The 23,125-nt window shown below is 44.4% G+C and overlaps 1 protein-coding gene across 2 annotated transcripts in view; it reads left to right on the forward strand.

Annotated features, from left to right (window-relative positions):
* Positions 1 to 23,125, forward strand: part of raraa (retinoic acid receptor, alpha a) — a 79,720-nt gene that overhangs the window by 20,362 nt on the left and 36,233 nt on the right. Inside the window, exon 1 of one of the 2 annotated variants that reach the window (XM_053341007.1) lies at positions 18,962 to 19,156. The exons of the other annotated variant lie outside the window; for it this stretch is intronic. Within the exon in view, the coding sequence (XP_053196982.1) occupies positions 18,979 to 19,156 (178 nt within the window). The 5' untranslated portion in view covers positions 18,962 to 18,978. Of the gene's footprint in view, positions 1 to 18,961; positions 19,157 to 23,125 lie in introns of those variants that run through there. 2 annotated transcript variants of the gene reach the window in all.

Here is a 23,125-nt window from a genome sequence, read left to right on the forward strand (position 1 = left end):
GCCGTGCCGTTGGCTTGTCTGCTTTGATTCCCGTGCTCCAAAAGCTGTACATTTGTTAGTGTCACCCCCCCCACCCCCTACTCCTCCCAACCCCCACCTTCTTCAACTCTGCTGTACTTCCTTTTTTTTTTTGACCCATCTTTAAAGAACAGTCAGTGACAAATAGCATGGAATCATGGGTAATGTGGAGTTAAAATGAGGGAGGAATTGCAATTATGCACTTGTTAGTGTCTGTACAGTTTTAATAAGGCATGTTCCCTTTTGAAATGCTGTCTCACACAGGGGGAGGCAGGTTGTGTGTGTGTGTGTGTGTGCGCGTGTGTGTGCACGTGTGTGTGTGCGTGTGTGTGTGCGTGTGTGTGTGTGTGTGTGTGTGTGTGTGTGTGATATTGCTGAGTGGGTGCTCAAGTGAGCTTGTTTACCATCCTTGGCTGCTATGAGCTGTGAGAGGCTGACTGGCCAAACTCTCCTAATGAGTTCTTCCTCCGTTGTTCTTAACACGCACATGCACACACACACACACACGCATACACACACACACACACACATACACACACTTGTGTCTCTGCTCCGCTCTACTCTGAAGCATTGGTGCAGCCACTGGGGGTCATTGTTCCCCATAGCTCTAACTCGAACTCTAGTAGTTCTGCTGTTGTTCTGGTGTGTGTGTTTGTGTGTGTCAGTGTGTTTATGTGGGTCTAGTGTTAGTAGCCATGGCGCCCAGCTCACCAGACTCACACTGAGCACCAAAACCTCAGTCAATATATCACAACAGTCTGAATCGTTTAGATAAAGGATGGAGATTGGGTCACTGCTCTGTTCCTATGTTTTATTTATTTGTGCCCTTGTTTTCTGAAAAAAGCATATTTTGATTCTTGCAAGCAAGCATCTTTACTTTTTTATTAACGGTGGTGCCCATTCTCTCTCTTTCTTTCTCTCCCCCTCTCTCTCTCTACCTCTCTCTCTCTCTCTCTCTCTCTCTCTCTCTCTCTCTCTCTCTCTCTCTCTCTCTCTCTCCCCCCCTTTGCTTCAGATCGCTCTACTTCACGTGTGTTTTCTCTCATTGAGATGCAGCTTACTGATCTCTTCCCCTCATTACCTATTTTGCCTCGCTCTTTCATGCATCTTTCTTTTGTTCTCCTACTTCTATCTTTTCTCCCTCGTTAGTATTCTCTTTCAAAACGGGAATTTTATTGGTGTTGACTCCCTTTGATGTTTTTTCTTTTTTTTTGCCATAGATACAAGTTCTAATCTAATCTTATACTTATTTAGAGTTTGGCCAACAGGCTGGTGTTTACCATTCCCAGCGGGTCTAAATTAGCACTAATTCTCCGTATCTATAATACTACTCCACCGTTACTGAATGTCAGGAATTACCTGACCCCGAGCAGAATCCTTCAGGTGAGTTAGAAGCCCACACCACCTGTTAATGGGATTACTGTTTGAACTTTGACCCACACCACGACTAGAGAGCTAAGTACAGAACAAGCACATGATGGCTAGTGGATTAATTCCTGATCCCTGGATATACTAAAGCTTGGTCAAGAAACCAATCCTTCCACTGACTTGATCATATAGACACACACACACACACACACACACACACACACACACACACACACACACACACACACACACACACACACACACACACACACACACACACACACACACACACACACACACACACACACACACAAAGAAATAGCCAGTCAGGAAGCTAACCAACACCGAGTGCCCCCTTGTTGTTTTTACAATAAGCTTTCTCTGGATTGCAGATCAGACAGCCCTCCTCCCCATCTCTCTCTCTCTTTCTCTCTCTCTCTCTCTCTCTCTCTCTCTCGCTCATCACAAAGAGCTGCTGCTTTACGAGGGTCTGGCTGCAGTAAAAACCAAGTGTTGTAGGGGGGCACAGAAGGCTGTCGGAGAGGATGTAAATTACACAAATAAAAACTCCACACTGGCACTGAGCTTCCCCCAAGAGAGAGAGACAGAGTGGGTGGGAGAGGGAGAGATATTTTACTTTTAACTTCAGAGAGGAAGGGAATGGGATAGACAGAAGGGGAATGTGGGGGAAAAAAGACCAGAAGGAGACAGAAGGAAAAAAAAACTGATACCAGACAAAGATTCAGTCTGTGTGAATATAAGAGGTGGTAGAGGAAAAGCAGCGGAAAAAGTTTTATGGGAACCGTCATTCAGCACTTGAAAACAAGTGTGCATATGTGCATGTACCTCCCTGACACAATCCTCCATATCTGTGGCACCCGTCTTCCTCTCTCACTCTGCATCCCCTCCTCCCATCCTTCCCTCAGCATCCCTTCCTTCCTTCTTAAAGGTTTTTCCTCACCTGCCCGTCACCGCACCTTTACACCGCTCAGAAGGCCTTTTCAGACGAATGTTCACAGTTGTTGATAGAAACATGAACTTAAACTCAATGCGCCACATTCGTACCTCCACCCAGCAGATCTGCTCCGCTCCACTGCCGCAGCAGTTGCGGGGATGTGACGTTAAGTAGGAAACTGGGTGTGCTTTGTAATGCAGGCATTATTTTGTAGCTTGGCAACATTAACAGTGAGAGGAAACCCGATTATAACCAGGGTTTCCTCTCTCTTAAATAGGAGAGCAGAGAATGCACATTACTGTATTTGTTTTGCCCTCTCACACACATTCTCTCTCACACATACACACATTTATACAATAGACGTGTTTTCGTTTTGCAGAACATGGACTTCGATTAACAGTGGCAGCATGTTTATATGATAATTGTATCATGCAAATATACTTTCCTACAAATGTCATTTGCAAGCATTTCCCCAAAAGTCTTTTCATGTGCATAAAAAAGTAATGAGTCTCTTAGAAATCTAGTGTAGTTGAGCCTCAAAATAATAATTAGTAAGTAATTTGACTCACACAATAAGTGTGGGGGGGAAAAAAGTATTTTCTGCTACTGTTACTTTAAGCTAAGCCAGTTTTGCGTCTTTAAATTGTAAGGCACTGTTTGGTTGACATGCACAGAGACACTCATACTGTCTTACCACTTCTTTTGTTAGCGACTCAGTCAGTGTAACCACCGAGAGGGGCATATGAGGGGCAGCTGGCTTCCCTCTCGCTGCCTCTGCCTGCTGCGCCGTGCACGATAAGCTGAGGGAGTGCGGCCGTGTGACCAGTAAACCTCATGGCAGCTCAGCAAGGTGGCAGAAGGCAAAGCGGTTAAGTTGATTATATAGAGTTCTACATTTCCTCAGGGAGCTAAGGAAGGAACTAAGGGACAACGACATTAGAGAGGAAGAGATCAATTGGAGGGGGGTCGATTGAGTATAAGATATGCAGAACGTGTGAAAGCGAGAGAGAGAGGGAGGAGTAAGTTGTTTGTAGGAGATGGGCAGAATTGTCCCAAGACAGATACAGAGAAAGGATGAGAGGAGGTGAGATAGTAAGAAGTAGAGTAGTAGAAAAAGATCTAAGATCTCAGTGGTGCAAAGTGAACTCTAGATGTAGGATGATAGATTCTCCACACATCAGTCATATGTGCTCAAAGCAGCTCCTCAACAGTATGTGTGTGTGTGTGTGTGGGGGGGGGGGGGGGGGCTTTAAGCACAGGGTTGTACTTTTGATAAGGTAGACCAACTAATGTTTGGATGAACAGCACTCTCTAATGAAGACATTCTGTTCTCCATTACTTTTACATTCACATTAAAATGAATATTTTTAGCCCATTCATTCATCAAATAATGGTCTGTTATTATGCCCCATTATACCCCAAAACTCAGCTCTTAGAAAGAATTGCTTACTCCATTAAAAATGGATGTTTTTGTCAATATATGTTAGTAAAAGAGTTCTCTAATTGCATCTGTTACCATACCGACAACAGTCTTTTACAAGAAGGGAAACATGTTTTTCTCCAGAAACGAAATATGTTGCCAAACATTCATTCAGGATGATATTACGACATTAGATGTTGTGGATAGACCTTGTGGAGACAAATTAGCACCATTACACATTAAATAAGTCACATCTATATTTCAGTGATTTGGTTGCTTGGTTGCTTGACTAAAGCTGATTTGACGTGTATTGCATTTTAAGCACATTTAACACAATGTTTTTAGAGAATACAAAGGGTTCTGCAAAAGGCTTCAAAGTTGTCACTGAGAGAAACCGAGGCTGAGCCCCCATTCCCTTATTGATGTGGGTGTGTACGTGTATGTGTGGTTGTGTGTGTGTGTGCGTGTGTGTCAGCCATATTGTGTGGCTGTGCGTTGGAACAACAGAAATACTCTGGATGATGTGTCTCACTCAGCTGTTTTGCCAGACGACTGGGTTTTTGGCACAGAGAGAGATACAGAGAGAGAGAGGATGGTGTCCATTGTTGTCTCCTTGCTGGAATGATCGTGCACCTGCATGTTGCTGATGATGGGATTTACTGTGCGTGTGTGTGTGTGTGTATGCATGAGTGAGTGTGTGTGTGTCAGTGTCAGTGCTAGACTGTAACAAAGCACCCTATGTGGCTTTACAGCAGCTAGTTTACTAACCCTAACCCTAACCCTGACCCTTTTCCCTAAATAAGCAATGTTAATACTTATCCCTGCACTCATGTATGTGTGTATTGCTCTGTGCGTGAAGGCTCAGAGCAGTTGTCTTCTAATTCAAATAATTGATAATTGTTTCTGTCTTTTCTGTCTGTCTGTCTGTCTGTCTGTCTGTCTGTGTGTGTGTGTGTGTGTGTGTGTGTGTGTGTGTGTGTGTGTGTGTGTGCGTGTGCGTGATTTTCTGTGTGTTTCAGTCCAAACAGTAGATAGACCCAGCTCTTTCAACTGATTTTAGGCGGCATCTGCATGATCTAAGCTGTGGGTGTGTCATGCACGTGGACATTGTTGGCGTCATTGTGTTACTGGCCTTTGTATTCAGCAGAAGCCTCCCTGACACAAATTATGATTATCACTCCCAGTTCAGCCCAGAGCACTAGGCTAACTTTACTTTGACTGTTGAACCCTGAGGTGTAGTCAACTCTAGACACTCCCTCAGCATGTGTGTGTTTGTGTGTGTCTGTGTATGTCTGTGTGTATGTGTCTGTGTCTGTGTGTGTGTGTGTGCACATGACAGGTGAATAGAAGCTGTTTACACATATTAACTTTGGACAATGTGTGGAGAATCAGGTCTGGACATCTTCTGGAGTTTCCTTTCACACATGCAGCACACAGTAGGAGATTGTCCATATCGGACATGTTTTCACCTGCTGGAAATACTCTGTTTGGTTTAGGTGAGGGGTGCAGGAGGCACGACATGACACAAAAAGCATGCTACAGCTATAATTTGGTGTTTTTAAGATTTTCATCAGAAATATAAAAACTTTTATCACAGGAATTCTTTTTTCCTATTAGCACTAACTTTACAGTGGAGTATTCGGGCCCAGTCAAAATAGCAGCATATCGAACCGGTTGCATTTATCCAGCGCCAGCCATGTTTGACACAGCAGCTATGGATGAGCAGGAGGGTGGCTGCTGGAAGTCAAAGATGTTCTATACATTGCTCTTTAACTGTAGCACTCACAGCAGCGAGGAGTTGTGGCTCACTCGTTCTCTGTGAATCCTCTGAAGAATTCACTGCTGTATTCACACACAGGCTCAATCAGACATTACACTGTTTATACTAGGGAGTCCATTTAATGTCCTGTCTGACTGATTCGGACGTTTGCATTCACACATACAGCTCCTCTGGGTAACGTCTGGAGTGCATGTGTAAAAGGGGCTAGAGAGGGAGACAGGAAGGGAGTGTTTTGTGTACAAGCTGATCACAGGGAATGGGTTCATAGTATTTACATAAGCATGTATGTATACTGTACGTACTACACAGGTTTGTGTATTTGTGTGTGTGTGTGTTTAGATGCGGTGATGCACACGTCCTCCCATGTGAGCTTGTGTGTGTCAGTGTCGCACCTGTTTGTGTGCAAATACTTGTGTGTGTGTCCCTGTTTGGTTGCTGTGTGTGCATATTGGCGTGCAGCTTCATACTAACAGGGTTATTAAATGGGATTTCTTTTTTCTTTTTCTTTTTTTTGGGGGACGGCTGAATGTCAGCAGATCCATTATCCTTTATCTGAGCTCCCCAGAGCAGAGAGAGAGAGAGGGATAGAGTGGATGACAGTAGTTCAGTAGATGGATGGACGGACAGATGAACGTCGGTGTCTTATAACACACTCCTGTTAACAGCCACTTTCTGTCCTTTATGAATTATTCACACTTGTTTCATTCTCTCATCTCCTTCAATTGAAAACACACTTCCTTATACACACCTTACACTGCTATTTCTTTTTTTTAATCAATTTTTGACTGGACTGCGTTTGTCCCTGACTGACTGACAGAGTGATGAAGTTACACCATTGGTTGGCCGACATTTGTTGAAGTTTCCCCATTGTCCGTTGCTCTTTCAAAATGAATCAGAGGGATACTGTAATAGATCTCAGGCCTTTATTACACTGTTTTATGACCGTCAGTAAGTAGTCTTGAGATAGCCTCTATTGTCATTTGGCACTATACAAATAAAAAGTCAAATTGACTTGACCATACTAAATAATAAATGATCTCAAACAAATCAAACATCTGGTTCCAAAGTATAACAGCCTAGCTTAGAGCAGAGTAGGAAAGGAAATAGCTCGTCATGTGCCTTGAGGCATTAGGGAATGTAGTTAAAGCATCCCAAATAACAATCAGTCTGACACTCAATACAGAGTCTTAGAAAAACAACAGATATCCACACATAGAATCAGATAACAGACCAGAGGAGGGTTAATATTAAAATGAATATAAAATTAGAATAGTTCATCAATAGAATCATGTTAAGATGAGTGAAAAGTTCTTGCAACTGCATTTATAAGAATCTCCAACAAGTAAAGTTAAAAAGTTAAATACAAATATAAATATACAGAAAAGTGATCTTTGTGTATATGCTTTATTATTAAGACTAATTAAAAATGATAACAAACATCACAACACCTCTGGCAAAGTGTTTCCATCCTTTACTAAGTGTCTATAAAATGCAGTTAAAATGAAATCTCTTGAAAATACATTGAAGAATGATTATGACTATTTTATTTATTTTCAGTTTCACACATAATGTGATATCACTTTACATTTTGCAGAACTGCCTGTATCGTGATAATATTGTTGTTAAAGCTGACGCATCACAATATCATATAGTGAGTTTTCCCGTGATTCATAACCCCATTAAAACAGTACAGTGTGAAATCACACTCTAATAGGGTCATAGGGGATTCAATTGTCTCTGGCCCTGTTATACTGTATATGTGAGATGTGTGTACTGTGAGTGTGGCCTGAGTTGAGAGTGTAAAGATCTGTAAAAGGACTGATAAGATAGTTCCTGACCAAAAGAACTTCAGTTAAAAAAAAAAGTAGACACAGATGACACATGACTGACACTGTCTCGTCTTACCACACAAGCACATTTGCACACACGTACAAGGTTGCGTGCCAATATACAACATATGGATATCAGCCATTGTGCAATATAGGGAAGTTACAGTTAAAGGAGGGAAGTGTGGAAACCGTCATTACTGTTCATGCGGGTGTGTGTTTTAACATCACTTACTGTATATGGCCCCTGAACAGTCATTGCTCTTGAGTCAAAGTTGTTACAGTTATGAGAACTTATTGCAAAATCAATTTCAAAAGACCTTTAATTGCCAATGCGGGCTGATAAATCGAGCAACAACACAAGAATCTGGTTTAAGCGAGAGGAGTGAGGGGGCAGCGCCTCCCGTCACCGATGCTGGGTTGAACTCGATCTACAACATGCACCTTCGACAAGGTTTAGCAATAGATTATTTCATCTCAGAACCATTAAACTCTTTTTTTTCTAATCAACCAAATATTAATTGCTGCATCCCCCTTAGAACTGCTCCTCGGAAAATCAGATGGCTGCTGCATCCATGTCTGGTTTTGCTTTCATCCCATCTATTACACTCCATCTCAGAATAAATATAAACCTGCTGAAGAGATATCAATAAATAGTGATAGCAGGGAAACTGTTACAAGGGCAACTATTTCCTCTTTCTGTGTGGCTTTGAAACAGCCTGCTGCAGCAAAACCTATCCCTATATTTTTTTAATTTTACAATCATTGTTTCGTTATTTCTCTCCTGAGTTTTGAATCAAACTTGTCAGGAGTGTGACCCTTATCAGGAGAAACAGCTGCATTGTTGAGGCTAATATTGTCCACCAGGATGCTGCATTAAAGGAAAGAGGGAGGGAAAGAGTGATGAATGATCCATCCAGAAATAGAGAGAAAGAATTGGGCTGCTGGCCAACTAGGTTAGAGGCTGTGCTGGTGATGTCTGCTCGGTTGCATAGAAACTACAGCAGATAAACACAGAGACCTAAGAGCATGCACACCTCTGGTCAAATGTAGTCAGCCTGACACTTAGCCATGTGCTAACTGAGCTATGCTTCATCGTTTGTTACTCAATGCAAACACAATGGTGTATTTGTTTTTTTTTAATGTTGTGAAGTGATTTTTGAGATGATCTTAATTTAATATTGTGTTTTTATTTATCAGTAGCAAGAGAGAGGTATGCTGATTGTAAATAAATGAATGTAAATGTCTTACATGGAATCGTACGCTGTGTTAAAATGTATAAACTCAGTGGGAAATAAGACAGCTAAAATTATTAGCTCAGCACGGTCCAAGGTGAAGCAAGAGCAAAGAAAAGGATATAAAGCTAGAACAGCAATGCATTTTGACAGGTGTATATGTTATGTGCAAAGACAATGCAACACATTCACTCTGTAGCATCCTTGCCAGTTGAGGAAACGTGCAATATTTGTGGTTCACATGATCAGAGCCACAGAACAGAGAAGGAAAAGTGGAAATAGTTGCGTATAGGGGAAGAGTGAAAGACGTGAGAGAATAGTGAACTGAATATTGATGGTTTCTGAAGGATGATTTTGTTAACTCCTGATGAGCTCTGACATGCCAGGCCTCCCAGCAGCCCCTGGCACTCCTGTTCTCACCTCCACACATGAGCAAGCTCATCTGTGAACTCCCCCTGCACCTTTTTACACGTTTTACTGTGGCACCTTTTTTCTTTTTTCTTTTTTCTGATTAAACATGCAAACACTGATACGCAGGGATCCATGCCAAAACACCCCAAGACATACACGGACACACACACACACGCAGACAGATGCACGCAGACTTACAGTTTCTTACATCGTCACTGAAGCTTAGCCTTCACTTTTCTTCAAGGACCGTTGGCAGCGAGGACGGAAAGACGAGAGAGATGGTGGAGAGAGAAAGAATAATAAAGGGAGGGTAGAAAGGGAGAGTGAATGGGGCTCTCCATCATGCTGTCAATAAGGTGCAGCTTTAGCGTTAGCAAGGAATAAAGAGTGTTTTTAAAAGGTGCTGTGAGGTGCAGCGAAGATGAGTCGGATAAATGAATTCTCTTTTTCCTTCAAAGAGCCCAGTAAAGCCCACAGGGTCACTGTGTCTGTGTGTGTGTGTGTGTGTGTGTGTTCGTGTGGAGAAATACTGAGGGAGAGAGAGAGTATATGCGAGCAAGTATGAGGATAGAAAGTGTAACGGCGTGCATGCTTCAGCCCGGAGTCTGTACTAGAGAATGCATGCAAAAGCCATGGCCGGCTGACGTTTTTGTTACTCCTGACACTATAACATATTGTGTTTTTTCTGGCTGTTGCCCCTCTCCTTTCACCACTGAGTGGGAAAAGTAATGTAGTTCAGAGGGGGCATGTAAGATGGAACAATGGCTCAAAAATATTGAATAAGGAGTGAAAGGGAGCCAGGGTCTGAATGACAATAGGCTAGAGCTGGGGGTGAGGACTGATGGTGTGTGGGGGGAGCGAGTCCAGATTGATGATAGATCTCCACTGGTTAAATATTATCAGGCTTCTTTTTTCATGTATCAACCCCCCCCTCCTGTCCCGGTATCACACAGAGAATAGTAAGATGTGGCCAGCTAATGATCTGCCCTTCTGAGCCATTCACTTTTTGTATTACCCTATTTACTTACTATTGAGACACTCCCCTCTCCATGGGTTCACAACACAGATGGTTTGGGTAGCCATAGTGACTGCCGTGCTTTATTTATATCAGCCCAAAGCCTTTCTGTGTGTCTTTTTTTTTTAACTCTTAGAAGTTTTGTCACAGATGGAGTGCTGAAGTGATGGGAGGATTTTGTGATGACAGGATATCTCTGTTATACTTTTCTCCATCTGTGGCTTTATCAAAATGCACATCTTGTTCCAGCTATACTTAAAGATATAGGTAGTTTATTTGAAGTCATTTAGATGTCTTGGCAGATATGTGGAACGTTGTTGAGCAACAGCACAGCGGTCGTTCTGTGGTGAGAGATGCAGATGCATATTTTGGCATATGATAAGCCATGTGATGTTGGTTGTGTTTTCTAGTAGTTCCACATTTTCCCCTGTGTTTGTTTTTTTGCAATGCTGCCTGTATATCAAGGGTGGAGCAAGCCAGGCCCTGAGGGTAAAAGTTTTGACATTAATGTCAGTTTTCACAGCAGTTCTCTGGGTTTTGTTACTTAGCCTGACAAAGGATGAAGCTCTTTCCTGCTGCCTGTAGCGACGCTGAGCAAACCTTTTGAATGCACAAACAGGTACTGTGCAATGAAAATGTGTACTCAGATAGGGCACATTTCATTGTGTTCAGCCCCCAGATGAAGTTGACCCACATGCACCTTTGGGACTTGTTGGTAAGAAGGGCTGCCTCTCATCCAATTAGCTCCTCTCTTTCATACACGGACATACATGTATATATATCTATGTATATATATATATATATATATATATATAAATACACACACACACTGGGGCTGGGGTGGGGTATGTGTCGGACAGTAACAGAGGGGGTGGGGGGGTGAGAGATGGCAGAGAAAGGGGAGTAGCTGCTCCATCTACATTCCCTGCGCCCCATTCTTTTGAAATGCTGATGACTCCTCCTCCCTCACTGTCATCGCTCTGCTCTCTTCTCTTTTAATGTGGCGGAGTCATCCATTCCATTAACCCTCCTCCTGCTCCCCTCCCCAGGTTAGAATGAGGCAGATTCCCCATCGCCAGCCTCCCCCCACCTCCCTATAAAAGGCAGGGCAACAGGGGCCACAGCGGTGACGATGGCAGGGGCATTTGTCATGCTCTGAGCCGCGGCAGTCTGTTGCTCTCCCGAGGGCCTTTGTTGTCCCCAGATCCCAACTTGCTGGCTAAGCAGAGGATTTCACATGTTTCATTAACATCTGAACCAGCTCGGCACTTTTGCACATTTCACACCGCTTGGCGGGAACGTGCACGGACACAGACACAGACACATGCACGTACTGGAAAACATAAAAAGCAGGATGCCAGAAGCCCATGCGTGCATCCAGGAGTGAGCAGTCAGTATTATGAAAGAGCAAGAGTAGGATTAGAGCTGTATCACAGACACACACATACACACACACGTGCAGACACACAAACACGCCACCGTTTTCAATGAGTGTTGACTGCACATTCAGCCTGCAGTTATCCAACCTCTGTGTGGTTCGTGGCACACATTCGGTCTTTGTACTGAGCACAACAATCAGCGTGCCCTGCCCGGCCGCCGGTGTTAGGGGCACCACTCAAGTGGAGGTCACTCGGCGAGGCGTTATAATGCTTTGGGCTGGGCACAACAAGACTGAGGGCAATCCACTTAAAGCGAACCACTAAACCCACCCTCCCCTCCTCCTCCACCTCCTCTCATATCCCCTCCAGGCCACCCCGAGCATCACACTTCTGAATGGAAAACGGGAAATCGGCCCTCTGCAGCACTTCAAAAACTGAAGAGAGTGTAAGCAGTGAGAGGGAGGGTGGGAGAGAGGAAAGTACTGTGGAGGAGGAGGAGGAGGAGGAGGAGGAGTGGGGGGGGTGCTTAAAACACCGTGCCTCGACACCCCGACAGCAGTGCCTAAGATCTCTTTTAGACGGAGATGAAACGGCTCGAATCAGGCAACATAGGCAAAATCAAAGCCTGAAAGACTGTTTTGATGAGAAGACGGCTTTTTATGATTTTCCTTGCTACCCTGGTTTTTTTTTTCACTCTATCTGTCTCCTTCGTGAACTCTGAATTAAGGCCAAAAGAGCAAGCCTGCGGTCAGGAACCTGGATCACAGGAAACAGAGAAATGAATGGTATAATACATAAATAAAACAGAATGTAGGTTGAGCTGTAATTACATCAGTGATGCTAATTTCTCAGTTAGATCAGGTAGAGCGGAGCTGTGGACCGAGCTGCTACTTCTGCCAGCCCATTCAACTCCACTCTCTCCTTTTCTCTCCCTGTGTGCTTTCCAGCAGTAGATCATCTTTTCCCTCAGACTGTACTTTAAACTTCTTACTCAAGGTAGTTACATAGTTAGCTCTACATCACCCATATTTCTGCGTAAGTTCAGGTAAAACATGTTTATATACAAGATTTTAAATAAAATGTGAACTAGATTACAGAAGAATAAAGAACTAACTGGCTAACTTTAAAGTCCAAAAAGAGACTACAAAAAGACTAATGCAAACTGTGGACATGTTTTAGTTTAATCAAAGATGTTTTTGAATTGCAGTTTTCATCCAGTTTGGCGTTTGACCCATACTAGGGATTCAAAAATAATGCTATCTCAACGTCTACTGCACCAATATGTCTCTTGCAAGTCCTTCAAACTTTATAACAGTGCATTACAAAACATCTGGAGCACCCCCTTTAAATCTTTTCTATGCGAATAGCCAATACAGTCTTTGTGCATTGTCCATGTTTGAAATAATCTGTTTCTGTTTTTAATTTACGAAACAAAGTATTGCTGCAATTCTTTGTAAAAAAATGACAATACAAGTCAATGTTGGACTCATCGTCTAGTATATCATTGCGAAGGCCGATTCAAGAAATCCCTATTTCTCCTTCCAAACTGACATCTTGTCCTTCTGGCTATGTCCCATTGATTTGTTTATCCCAGCTGAATATCATCTCTTACTCCTTTTGACTTCATAAACATCTCAGTGTCAGTCTTTGTCTCCTCTGGCTGCTCTCTCGGTTGCTGTTTTGCTCTGTGTTTCATCCTCTGTCCCTCTTGTCTTTCTTAATAGAATTAGCGGTGTGTCCATTCGTATGTACTAAACATCTCCCTGTTTCTGACAGCTAATGGGGGCCATTCCAAGTCCTGGATGACTGATACTGAGATATCCTCCCTCCAGGGTAACATCCATAGCAATTTTCTCTTGATTTGCTGAGTGATGGACTCGGTGCAAAGGAACATAGACCTAATGATCATTGCGGAGATGGGCTCTCTAACTCAAGGCCATAGAGTGTGGACGATTACAAGCTATACAATAAGCTATGCCACCCCCCCCCCCCCTCCCCTCCATCTCTCTTTCTCTCTCTCTCTTTCTCTCTTTCTCTCTCTCTCTCTCTCTCTCTCTCTCTCTCTCTCTCTCTCTCTCTCTCTCTCTCTCTCTCTCTCTCTCTCTCTCTCTCTCTCTCTCTCTCTCTCTCTCTCTCTCTCTCTCTCTGTCTCTCTTCCTCTCTTCCTCTCCCTCTGCTGAGGTATTTCTAGAATGCCGCCGGCCATGATGGATTTATGAGTGGGCCATACTTTGGTAAACACCGATGGTGGGCAGCTTTGTCCTCCCCCCCGTGATATAGTGAAGGTCCCCATAAAAAATGGGAAAACCAGGTTACGGCCACCATAGAGCAGGGCTAAACAATAAAAGGCTTTATGGGCAGAAATATAGGCCTGTACCATAAATGCTGGAATCTGCTGTCGGAGGGACATTAAAGGGATAATGACGGAGGGGGTGGTGTATCTTTCACAAAGATCCCTGCAGCCTCTAAGAGTCTTTTTTAGAAAAGACACACACACACACACACAGGCACACACAGAGGATATCTAAAAGATCTATAGAACAGCTTAACTTTGGGTCAGGCTTTTAGTGTGTTTGTGCGTGTGTGCGTATCCAGTAGATTGACAGAAAGAGGTGGAAGCAGTGCAGTGTTCATCGATAACTGCAGCTTGTTCTCACATCGAAGGGTCGGGCCCTCATTACACATTGGCTCGCTGTCGGGGAGCACAGCTGTTGGGTTTGGCTGGTGCTGCCTGTACGGGCTGCTCAAAACCAGCTGTGCAAACAAATACACACACACGCACACACATACATACACACAGAAACCGTAATAGCAGTAAAGGGAGCGGAGTGGTAACAGACAGGTTTGTGGAGTTTCGGGTAGACTTAAACGTGCGCCTAGGCACACACACACACACACACACACATAGACAATCAAACATGTGCAAATGGGAGACGTGATCCTGGTAAGCGGGCGGCATGAGGAAGTTGGCTTCTGGAGCCGTGCCTATGGTGGGAATGGGGGTGGAGGTGGATTATGGTGCTGATCGGCGGCCATGGGATAATGCTGCTGACCAGCAGGCAGCATGTTTCTCACCCACAGCGGGACAGAGACCTGGATGGACACAATCACTATCGTACTGTGTCTTGCTGCCTCCCAAATAAGGACACATTTCAACTCCTTAAAGTGCGTCCCCTCTGCGTGTCTCTCATCATCCCTCCCCGCCGTGCTGCTTCATTAGGTTGCTGGTAAGATTTAAGAAAGATAGAAAGCTTTGCCGAGGCTTGTCCCAACTTCTTTATCGTCTGGGCATTAGCCATCTGCTGGCACATGTGCAGCAGAGCTCGGGGGGGAGGTGTAGCTCCAGCGCCTGTGTTTGTGTAGTAGCCGCTAAGGCAGACAGGAACTCTAAAATTAGTCCCGGGCCATTCTAACTCAAACATGTTTGGCCTTATCTTGTCAGGAGATGGCTTTTAACCAAGCCAAAGTGTTGCCTGAGTGATACGGCAGGTCTGATCTGTTTTTTCCTAAGCCTTTTATGCTGTTTATTGTCTCCAGGCCAACTAGAGCTCAGTCTACTTTTTCACGAGCTTTTAGACAATTTGATTTCATTATGTTTAGATTTGTCCACTCCAATAAAGTACACACTGTGCAGGAAGTGTTCATATCCACAGAGGAGATTAAAAAAAGTGTGCATGAACACAAGAGTCAAGGGACAGTTGATTGCAGATGTTGATGGATCATCTCCAGATTCTGCAACATTTAACACAAACTCTGGCTCATTAGCTCAACAAAGATCAGCTCAGACACTGTCAGCTCAGGGTTTGTGCGTTTGCAGTGAAGGTGCTCTTCCTCCTCTTTTTACCACACACAATAATCCAAATGACATAACGACCTATTGTTTGTTCTAACCTGTCGGCTCATCTCCTTGGGGGAGGATTGGCAAGGGGAGCACTCTTTACTGCTTCCCAACACCCCTGATTGGGCTGAAGAAAGGAGGAGAGTGAGGGCAGTAAAAATAGCTTGACACCCTCAAGGTCCAGCCAGCAATCTCCTCTCCGCCTTTGCTCATAAAACTCTTTGAATTCCCTCCTAAAGTCCTTCTTCCCTCTCTCCCCTCTTCTCCCTCCCCCCACCTCTCCACTGGAGCTCTCAGTTCGAGCTTTGCTCCAAATCAAGGATGCTATGTTTACCGCTCGTGGTGTCCCTCTATTATTTGTAGTTACATAAGCATCTATTTCTGTGAGGCCTCCATGTCTGATTGGTCCTTTAATCAGGCCCCTCCGTCAGTTTGCTAGGACTTTATGCAAGTCCAAGCCACACAAGCGGGACTCGCCTCTCAGTGGCGATTTAGGAGATCGAGACACAATCTCATTCTCTCTGGCATTGTTCTGCGCCAGAGTACTTTTCCATGTTCTCAAGAGTGTGGCGCTTAGCGAGAGAACAGCCACCTGGACTGGTGTGTTAGCATGGGCTGAACCTCTCATATCTTCTACTGTCACAACAAAGCCATTATTACAGACTGGACACTACCTAACACTAAACCTGTGCTCATTTCTCTCTTGATGTGCACCCAATTCCCCAACTGCTTGCACATAGAAACCCCTATTTCCTTTCTCTCTGCTCATTTGGAACTACAAAGTACCAATTTTATTGTGTCTTATATGCCTAGATATACACAGTTCTTTTTAAGCATGACAAAGTGATCTTTTTTTTAGTTTAAAAATAAATGTAAGAGGCTGTGGGAAAACAACTTTTTTCAGGTCTAATCTTGTATTTTTTCCCTCCCTCCCTGTAATAAGCAATGATCAACAATCTGTTATCTCTTAGCTTGTTCTATGCAATCACAGGGTAATACCCGAGGATGAATGCTCTCCCCTTGCAGAAGAAAACAGAGCCTGGAAAATTAGCATTTTCTGACAGCCATTACTCATAGGGCTAATCCTGTCAAGGAATGTGTGGCTGCGCTATCAGTGCAGGCAAGGGGTCGCCGCGGCCCAGGCCTGCACATTGGGCTCTTATCAGGAAGGGTAAACACACTGGGGCCTGCATTAAATAAGTGTCATAGTCAGTGGGGGCGGAGCAGGCCGGGCCCCCCTGCCAGGCTCCATGCAGATAATCCCTCTCAAAAACCGTGTTGGTCATACCCAGCTGTGGCCTGTGGCTCAGGTGCAGGGAAAGTGGGGGGAGGAGAGGTATTGTTGGGGCAGTGGTGTAGTTTACACCACAATTCACATAGGTTTTTTGACCACATCCATATTAATGTGGATACATTTGAAAAGGATGTTTATGTATCAAAGGTTTTCTGTCCACACAGGCATTTTCGGGTCATTTTGAAATGAATCACATTCACACTGAAACACCAGAATAGTAGAAAAATGCTTAAGCTTATGTGTCCCCTGGATAATACGGTGGGACAGCTGAAATTATAATATATCATTATAATTAAACAGGCTTAGTATTTTATACTTTTACTGTACGAGCTCAAGTGAGACACCTTTTCACTCTGCCCAGTCAAATACATGAAATGATATATGCTATGTATAATGTGGTGCGCCCCCCAACAGTGGGTACTTTGTGTTAATCATTGAGCATGCAGCAGCTGTACTCCAGATAACATGACAATCAGTGTACATGATGAGCTCAGTTTTCTCTGTCAACATTACACACGTGAGACTGGTGATGTTTGTGTTTGTGGGACTTTGTTCTATTCTTTCAGCATTGATATTTGCATCACCTGCATCTGAAAGAGGAAATATTCACACCTTTGTTTGTAGCTCTGCTGATAGCTTCGGCCTATAGTTGACTCAGGTGCATGTTTGCAGAACAAGTTGCAACAATGTTGCATGGAATGTTGCAGCATAAAGGTGGAGTAACATTTTTATTAGGGAGGTGATGCAACTCAGAGCAAAACAACTTCCCGGACTTTAACTACACTGTGAGAAAAGTGGAGTGTCAGATACCTTCCCTCAGTGACTTTGCCACTTTTCTTACTTTATGTGCACCAGGGAAAGAGAGGCGCCTCTCTGGGCAGCACTTGAGGAAAAGTGTAATGGTGTTACACTGAGTGTACAAGGTGGGAAACCTTGAATAATGTGGGATGAGAGCGAGCCAGAGAGGCGAATCCGAGTCAGCCAGTGGGTCACCAGGAGGTGAGGCTGCCTACTTCCCTGGGTTCAGGAAAAGTTCAGGCGCATAGCATTAGGCAAATTAGGGAGACAGCGGCTGGGGGAGAAAAAAATCGGAGGGTAGGGACTGATGAGAGCATGGGGGAAAGGGTCAAATTAGTTGGAAGGAGGAGCCCAAATGAAGAGTGAGAACATAGACAGGAACTTCCAGGAAAAAAAAAAGAGCGAGAGATACAGTGTGGTGCAGCACTCATTATGTCCATGAACTCCGCGTAAAGATATGAAAGACTCATTACTGAGCTTATATAACTTAATCACGTCCTCAAATACATTTCTATTTAAAGTCCCCGCACCTAAATTTGAGGAAGGGCGGCGGGCAACCCCCCTCCAACCCCTCCTCTCGCAGAATCCCATGCAGGGTCGGTGTTTGAGAGAGAGGGAGATCCATGCTGACGTCCCTGAAGGGGTTAAACGGAGGAGGAGCAACGCATGAAAAGAGACCGAGGGGAGAAAGAGAAAAAAGAAAAAGAGCCTAGTGGAGGTGGAGCCAAAGCCCTCAGCTGCTGTGCCGTGTCACATTTGTGCAGAACATGATAGTAGCAGGATTCTGTGTGGGAATGATTCAGGCTCCTCTCCCCGAAAACAAACAAGGCGGTGCTGCGTGTTTTTTCGTGCGAATCTGGATATTAGAGAGCAGCGTGTGATCGAGGGAAGCCGCTGGTTGCCGTAGCACACGCAGGAGACACCGGTTCATTACGAGGCTTGACAGGAGTCCACCTACGGCGGGCTCAAACGGGACAACCGACCGTAACCAAAAAGGACAAACTGCAACTAGACGGGATTTCCTTTCTGATATTTGCGCCTTTCACCTCATCGATCATTCTCCTGTGTAACCGACACGGATTTCGGAGATTTGCGTTCTCCTCTCTGGGATTTAATTCGGTTTATTTTTTCCTCTCTGTGCGGTGTGGATACAGCCTCAAATGTTGCTCTCTGATTGAGCAAGGCCGACCAGGACCCATATATATATCTGCTGAAGTTATATTATTGGGTTGATTTATTATTATTATTATTATTTTATATTCCCAGCCTTGCTCCTGCGCCGGACATCATGCAGACTGTTCTTTTAAATTATGTTTTCAAATTGAGCGCAGCCGACTAGGCTACCAGAGACACTGATTCACTCCTTCGGTGTGGTTTTCGATCAGTACAGCGCATAAAATAAAAAATAGAAGAAGATGCCAAATGCTCACATGTCCCCGCTGTGTTTGGATGTATCACTTTTCCTTCGATTTTAATGCAGTTTCCCCCCTCCACGTTTGGCCCCCTCAGTTTCTACCTCCGCTGGTGGCGAGCTGAGAGCACCACAAGGCTCGTGTGTTCCTGCCCGAGTGCGCGACAATAGTTGTGTGTTTTTTTTTTTTTTTTTTTCGATAATAATCCCCCGCCATCGTCCTGCTTCGTATGATGTATGAGAGTGTGGACGTTGTGGGACTGAATCCCAGCCCGAACCCGTTTTTAATGATGGATTACTACAACCAGAGCAGAGGATGCTTGATCCCAGAGAAAGGACTGGTGCCCGGAGCGCCCCATCCCTACAGCACGTCCATCAGGAACCAGCACTGGAACGGCTCCAACCACTGTAGGTGTCTTTTCCTGCCTCCTCAACTTCATTTCACTTACTGGGGGCAAGTTGAACCCACCATGCTCGTGTGTATGTGTGTGTGTGTGTGTGTATATATATTTATGCTCCATATAAACGTCGTGATCTCTATTTTTAAATGATTTTATTATGGCACACACAAGAAGCGACAGAAATGGTTATTATAAGGCCTTTATTTATGTCTCAGGACTTTTTTATTTAAATCATTTAAATCCCATAATATGCGCCAAACAGCGGTGCATGTTGACAGCTTCATAACTGCATTATATATACTTGACCCACTTTCGTCTCGTCTCTCCTCCGCCTCAGTATGCGGCCAGGTTGGGTTATTTTTTCTCTAAGAAACCTCGGCGAGACTGCTGCTCTGCTCTCCGATCCGGGGCCACGTTATCCAGAAGCGTTTGGATAACTCCTCAAATATGCACTTCATACAAACGAGGTTTTTGCAAGTCATGCCAACGTTAATCAGATCAAACTTTGCTGTCAGTGTTATCCCTCTCTCACCCCCCTCCTCTCTCTCTCTCTCTCTCTCTCTCTCTCTCTGTCTCTGTCTCTCTCCTCTCGGTTCTCTCTGGTAATCTGGATAGCTGCACCCACAGGCCACAGCTCCAGAGCAACACGGCCTCCACTGGACAGTCCTGTCTGTTTAATGCTCCCATCAGTCCCTGAACTAATGAAAAGTATTGTTTAACCAGTGACTTAGATTTAGTAAAGCTGGGGAAACATTAGAACAAGGTGTGCTTTTTCTAATATTTGAATTTCACGTGTTTATCTAAATACTCTAACGTTGTCTATTAGAGCATAGGTGTAAAATTACATATTAATATTGTAATAAATACAACCTGAAATTAATGCTTGTTGTCCGATGTGCCATTGAGTGAGGATGACAGGCTTTCAGCCATGTCTATAAATAGCATGTGACTGTCTGATAGGGCTTTTGAAATCTCAGCCAGACTTAGTTTGGATAAGTGGTTGTGTGTGTATGTGTGTGTGTGTGTGTCTCCGTGTGTGTTTTGATGTTGTAGTTTTCTCGGGTCGCACGCACGGGAGGTTTTTAGTGTACCGATACAGTATCTGCTTTTTTTTAATAAGGGAGAGTTTTTTTTTTATTACGACAACAAAGTATCAGAGAGGCCCGTCCCATTCTTTACCTCAAAGGAGCTGCTCTAGCACAAAGCTCAAGCAGGCCTTTATAGAAGAGATGGCTCTGTTGTCTTTCACAGCTGAAGGAGCGTAAAAAGGCAGGAATCTCCACAGGCTCTTAAGGGCCAATTTCCTCCTCGTCTCAAGACTATAGGAACACAACGACAAAGGGAAATTTAAACAGGAATTTCTTATGTTTGGCAGCGACAACAAACGTGCTGAAAAACAGTTGTGTTTGCAATGCCGCCTCTCTCCTCTCCCTTTTTCTTTTTCACAGCTTGTTTTTCCCAGTCAGATGAGATTAGAAATGCCTCCTGACTACAAGGACAAATCACATACATTTTTCAAAGCAGATATCCAGTGAGCTTGATAGTATTTATCGAATTGGCCCACTAAAGCTCTAGTGGCAGCATTGATTCAAACCATGTGAGCTCATCTGAGGCAGACTGTGGGGGTTTGGCCCAGGAAAAGACCTCTGATCCCTTACTCGACTCCACATTGTTTTGCTCAACGGAGGAGTTGCAGGGGGGAGTGTGTGGGTGTGTGGGTGGGTGGGTTGGTTGGGTGGGGGGTAGCATAGCTGCTCTCTTTGCCTTACTGCTTGAATGTAATAAAAAATTTAGTACACAACCGAGGAGTAGTGGAGGGTGGGAGGGAAGGGGTGCACGGTAGAGAGGCGCAACATCCGTTAGTGTCATCACGTGGCTCGGAGGTTTATTGGATCATAGGGGCAGAAAACACAGCAGACAAAAACCGAGCAAGATTTTCTCTCTTCGCCTTCCGCTCATGAGCAGGAATCCAAGCCAGCCAGGCTCAAAAGCACGAGACAATCCCAAAAACATCTGCTGGCTTTATCTGTTTCTGGGATTTTTTTTTCTCTCACTTCTCAAATACAAACTTCACAGACTGTAGTCTCTCGGTATGTTATCCTCTGCACGTGGGTTTGGAAACAGATTGCTGGAGTTTTTTTTACCCCCCTCAGTTTTTTTTTTTTTTCTTCTCCCCTTTTTGGTCTTCTGTTTTTTTCAACCCGCTCCACACTGGCTCTAACTATTCATTATAGGCTTCACAGACGAGCTCTCTGGCTCTGAGAGTGCACTCAGTGACATCTTCGCTGAAGTGAATCTGTCCTAAAACGGCCCTTCTCGACCCATAAGTGGCCCGGGCACAAATCCAGATCATATGGACGCTTCATCCTTGATGTTATTAGATTTTTTTTTTTTTTTTTTATAGGTGCTGCCACTTAAGTTATTTGACTGCTTCCACCCAGCTGCTGTCAGCGCAGGTTTGCAGAGTCACAGGCAATGTCAGCTAGTCGCTTGTAATCTGGTTTTATGCAGGGCAACAATGCTGAGTCTTTATGGTGAAAAAAAAAAAAAAATGCTCTGGCCTTGCAGATTAAACACACTTGATTTTTCACTGAGTGCCTGTCAGAATCCTTACAGCAATTACGGGCTCATGCATGAAAGAATGTGCATGGCCTTGTTCACATGACTGTCACACACTAAAAAAAATGGGGGTATGAAGGGGAAGGGGGGGATTGCATGGTGGGCTCAAGAGCTCACCAGCCCCATAGGCTTCTTACTCTTTGTTTTTTTTCCCAGGCTGTCCACACAGTACGAAAGAAAGCGGTCACCAGGGATTTCCAGAGAGAGTAGACGAGGCAGAGAGGAGGGTGAGCTTTAGCTAGTTTGTCTTCCGAAGGCTGGGGCTGCCAAGTGGGCTATTGGACACGAACGCTGTGTGTCTGAAGGGCAAGTGACTGGCAGCTTAATCTGACTCATGTGGTATTTAAGTGCGGAAGTCCTTTTGCCTAGCAGGAGACGAGGTCCAAGAAAAAACAGATGGTATTTTATTGTTTTTCGGTGCAACAGACTGTAAGAACAGGAGCAATTTTGGGCAGTGATGAAGGGGGAGGTTAGTTGGAGTGGATTTCTTTTTTTTTTGTTTGAAGAGAAGAAAGCAAGAAGCCCATGTGGTTTCATGTTTGGCTTTCTGAGAGGCTGCGGCATCAGACGACGCAGCGAGAGCGTCCTTAATTTTTTCTTGTGCACTGTCAGACAGCAACATGGAAAACTGTGGGTAATGTGTTTGGACTCCATGCTGGCCAGCAGATTGGGGCCGGCCTTGCGAAACAACTGCGAATATCACCCCCCCCTCTCCCCCCACCAATCTCCCCTCTTTATTTATATATGCACATTTTATTTGGCAAGTGTATGCAGAGAATTGGGAATAAACATGAACAAAAGAGCATAAACAGAGAGTGGCTCGTCCTGTCCCTAAACAGAATTGGCTGAAGTACTGTCAGATTCTGACATTGAAGGGGGTTTGCTGTCGTAAACAGCTGGAGAAAGAGGTCATCTATAATTGCAGAACATAAAGTACCAAATTTATTTTCTTGATCAATCCACTCAGGGTTTCTTGGCAAAGCTGCTTACAACCTTTAGTAAAATTATAGCTTGTGTATTTGTTTACATAAAGCAATAATGCAAATCCCAGACGTTAATATTCCTGAACTGTAGTGTTTGACCTTTATGTCAGTGCCAAGTCCCTGAGCCTTATGATATTTTCTGCATGCTCTTTTATGTCCACACACATGGACAGACTGATGAGAGAATGGGTCTGTCCTCCCGGGGCTTTGATGATCCTGACAATGATGGAACTGGCAGGATGGATGGACAGCGTTGAGACAAGGTCCCCTGTTCTTCCCGGAAAAGGGGAGCGTCAAGCAGGCCCCATATTGCGCCACTTCTGCCTAACCCCCTTCAGCCAATGGCGACAGTGATTTAGTAGCCTGAACGTCAC

This window comes from Scomber japonicus, chromosome 20, assembly GCF_027409825.1.
Source record: "Scomber japonicus isolate fScoJap1 chromosome 20, fScoJap1.pri, whole genome shotgun sequence".
NCBI classification, from domain to species: Eukaryota; Metazoa; Chordata; class Actinopteri; order Scombriformes; family Scombridae; genus Scomber; species Scomber japonicus.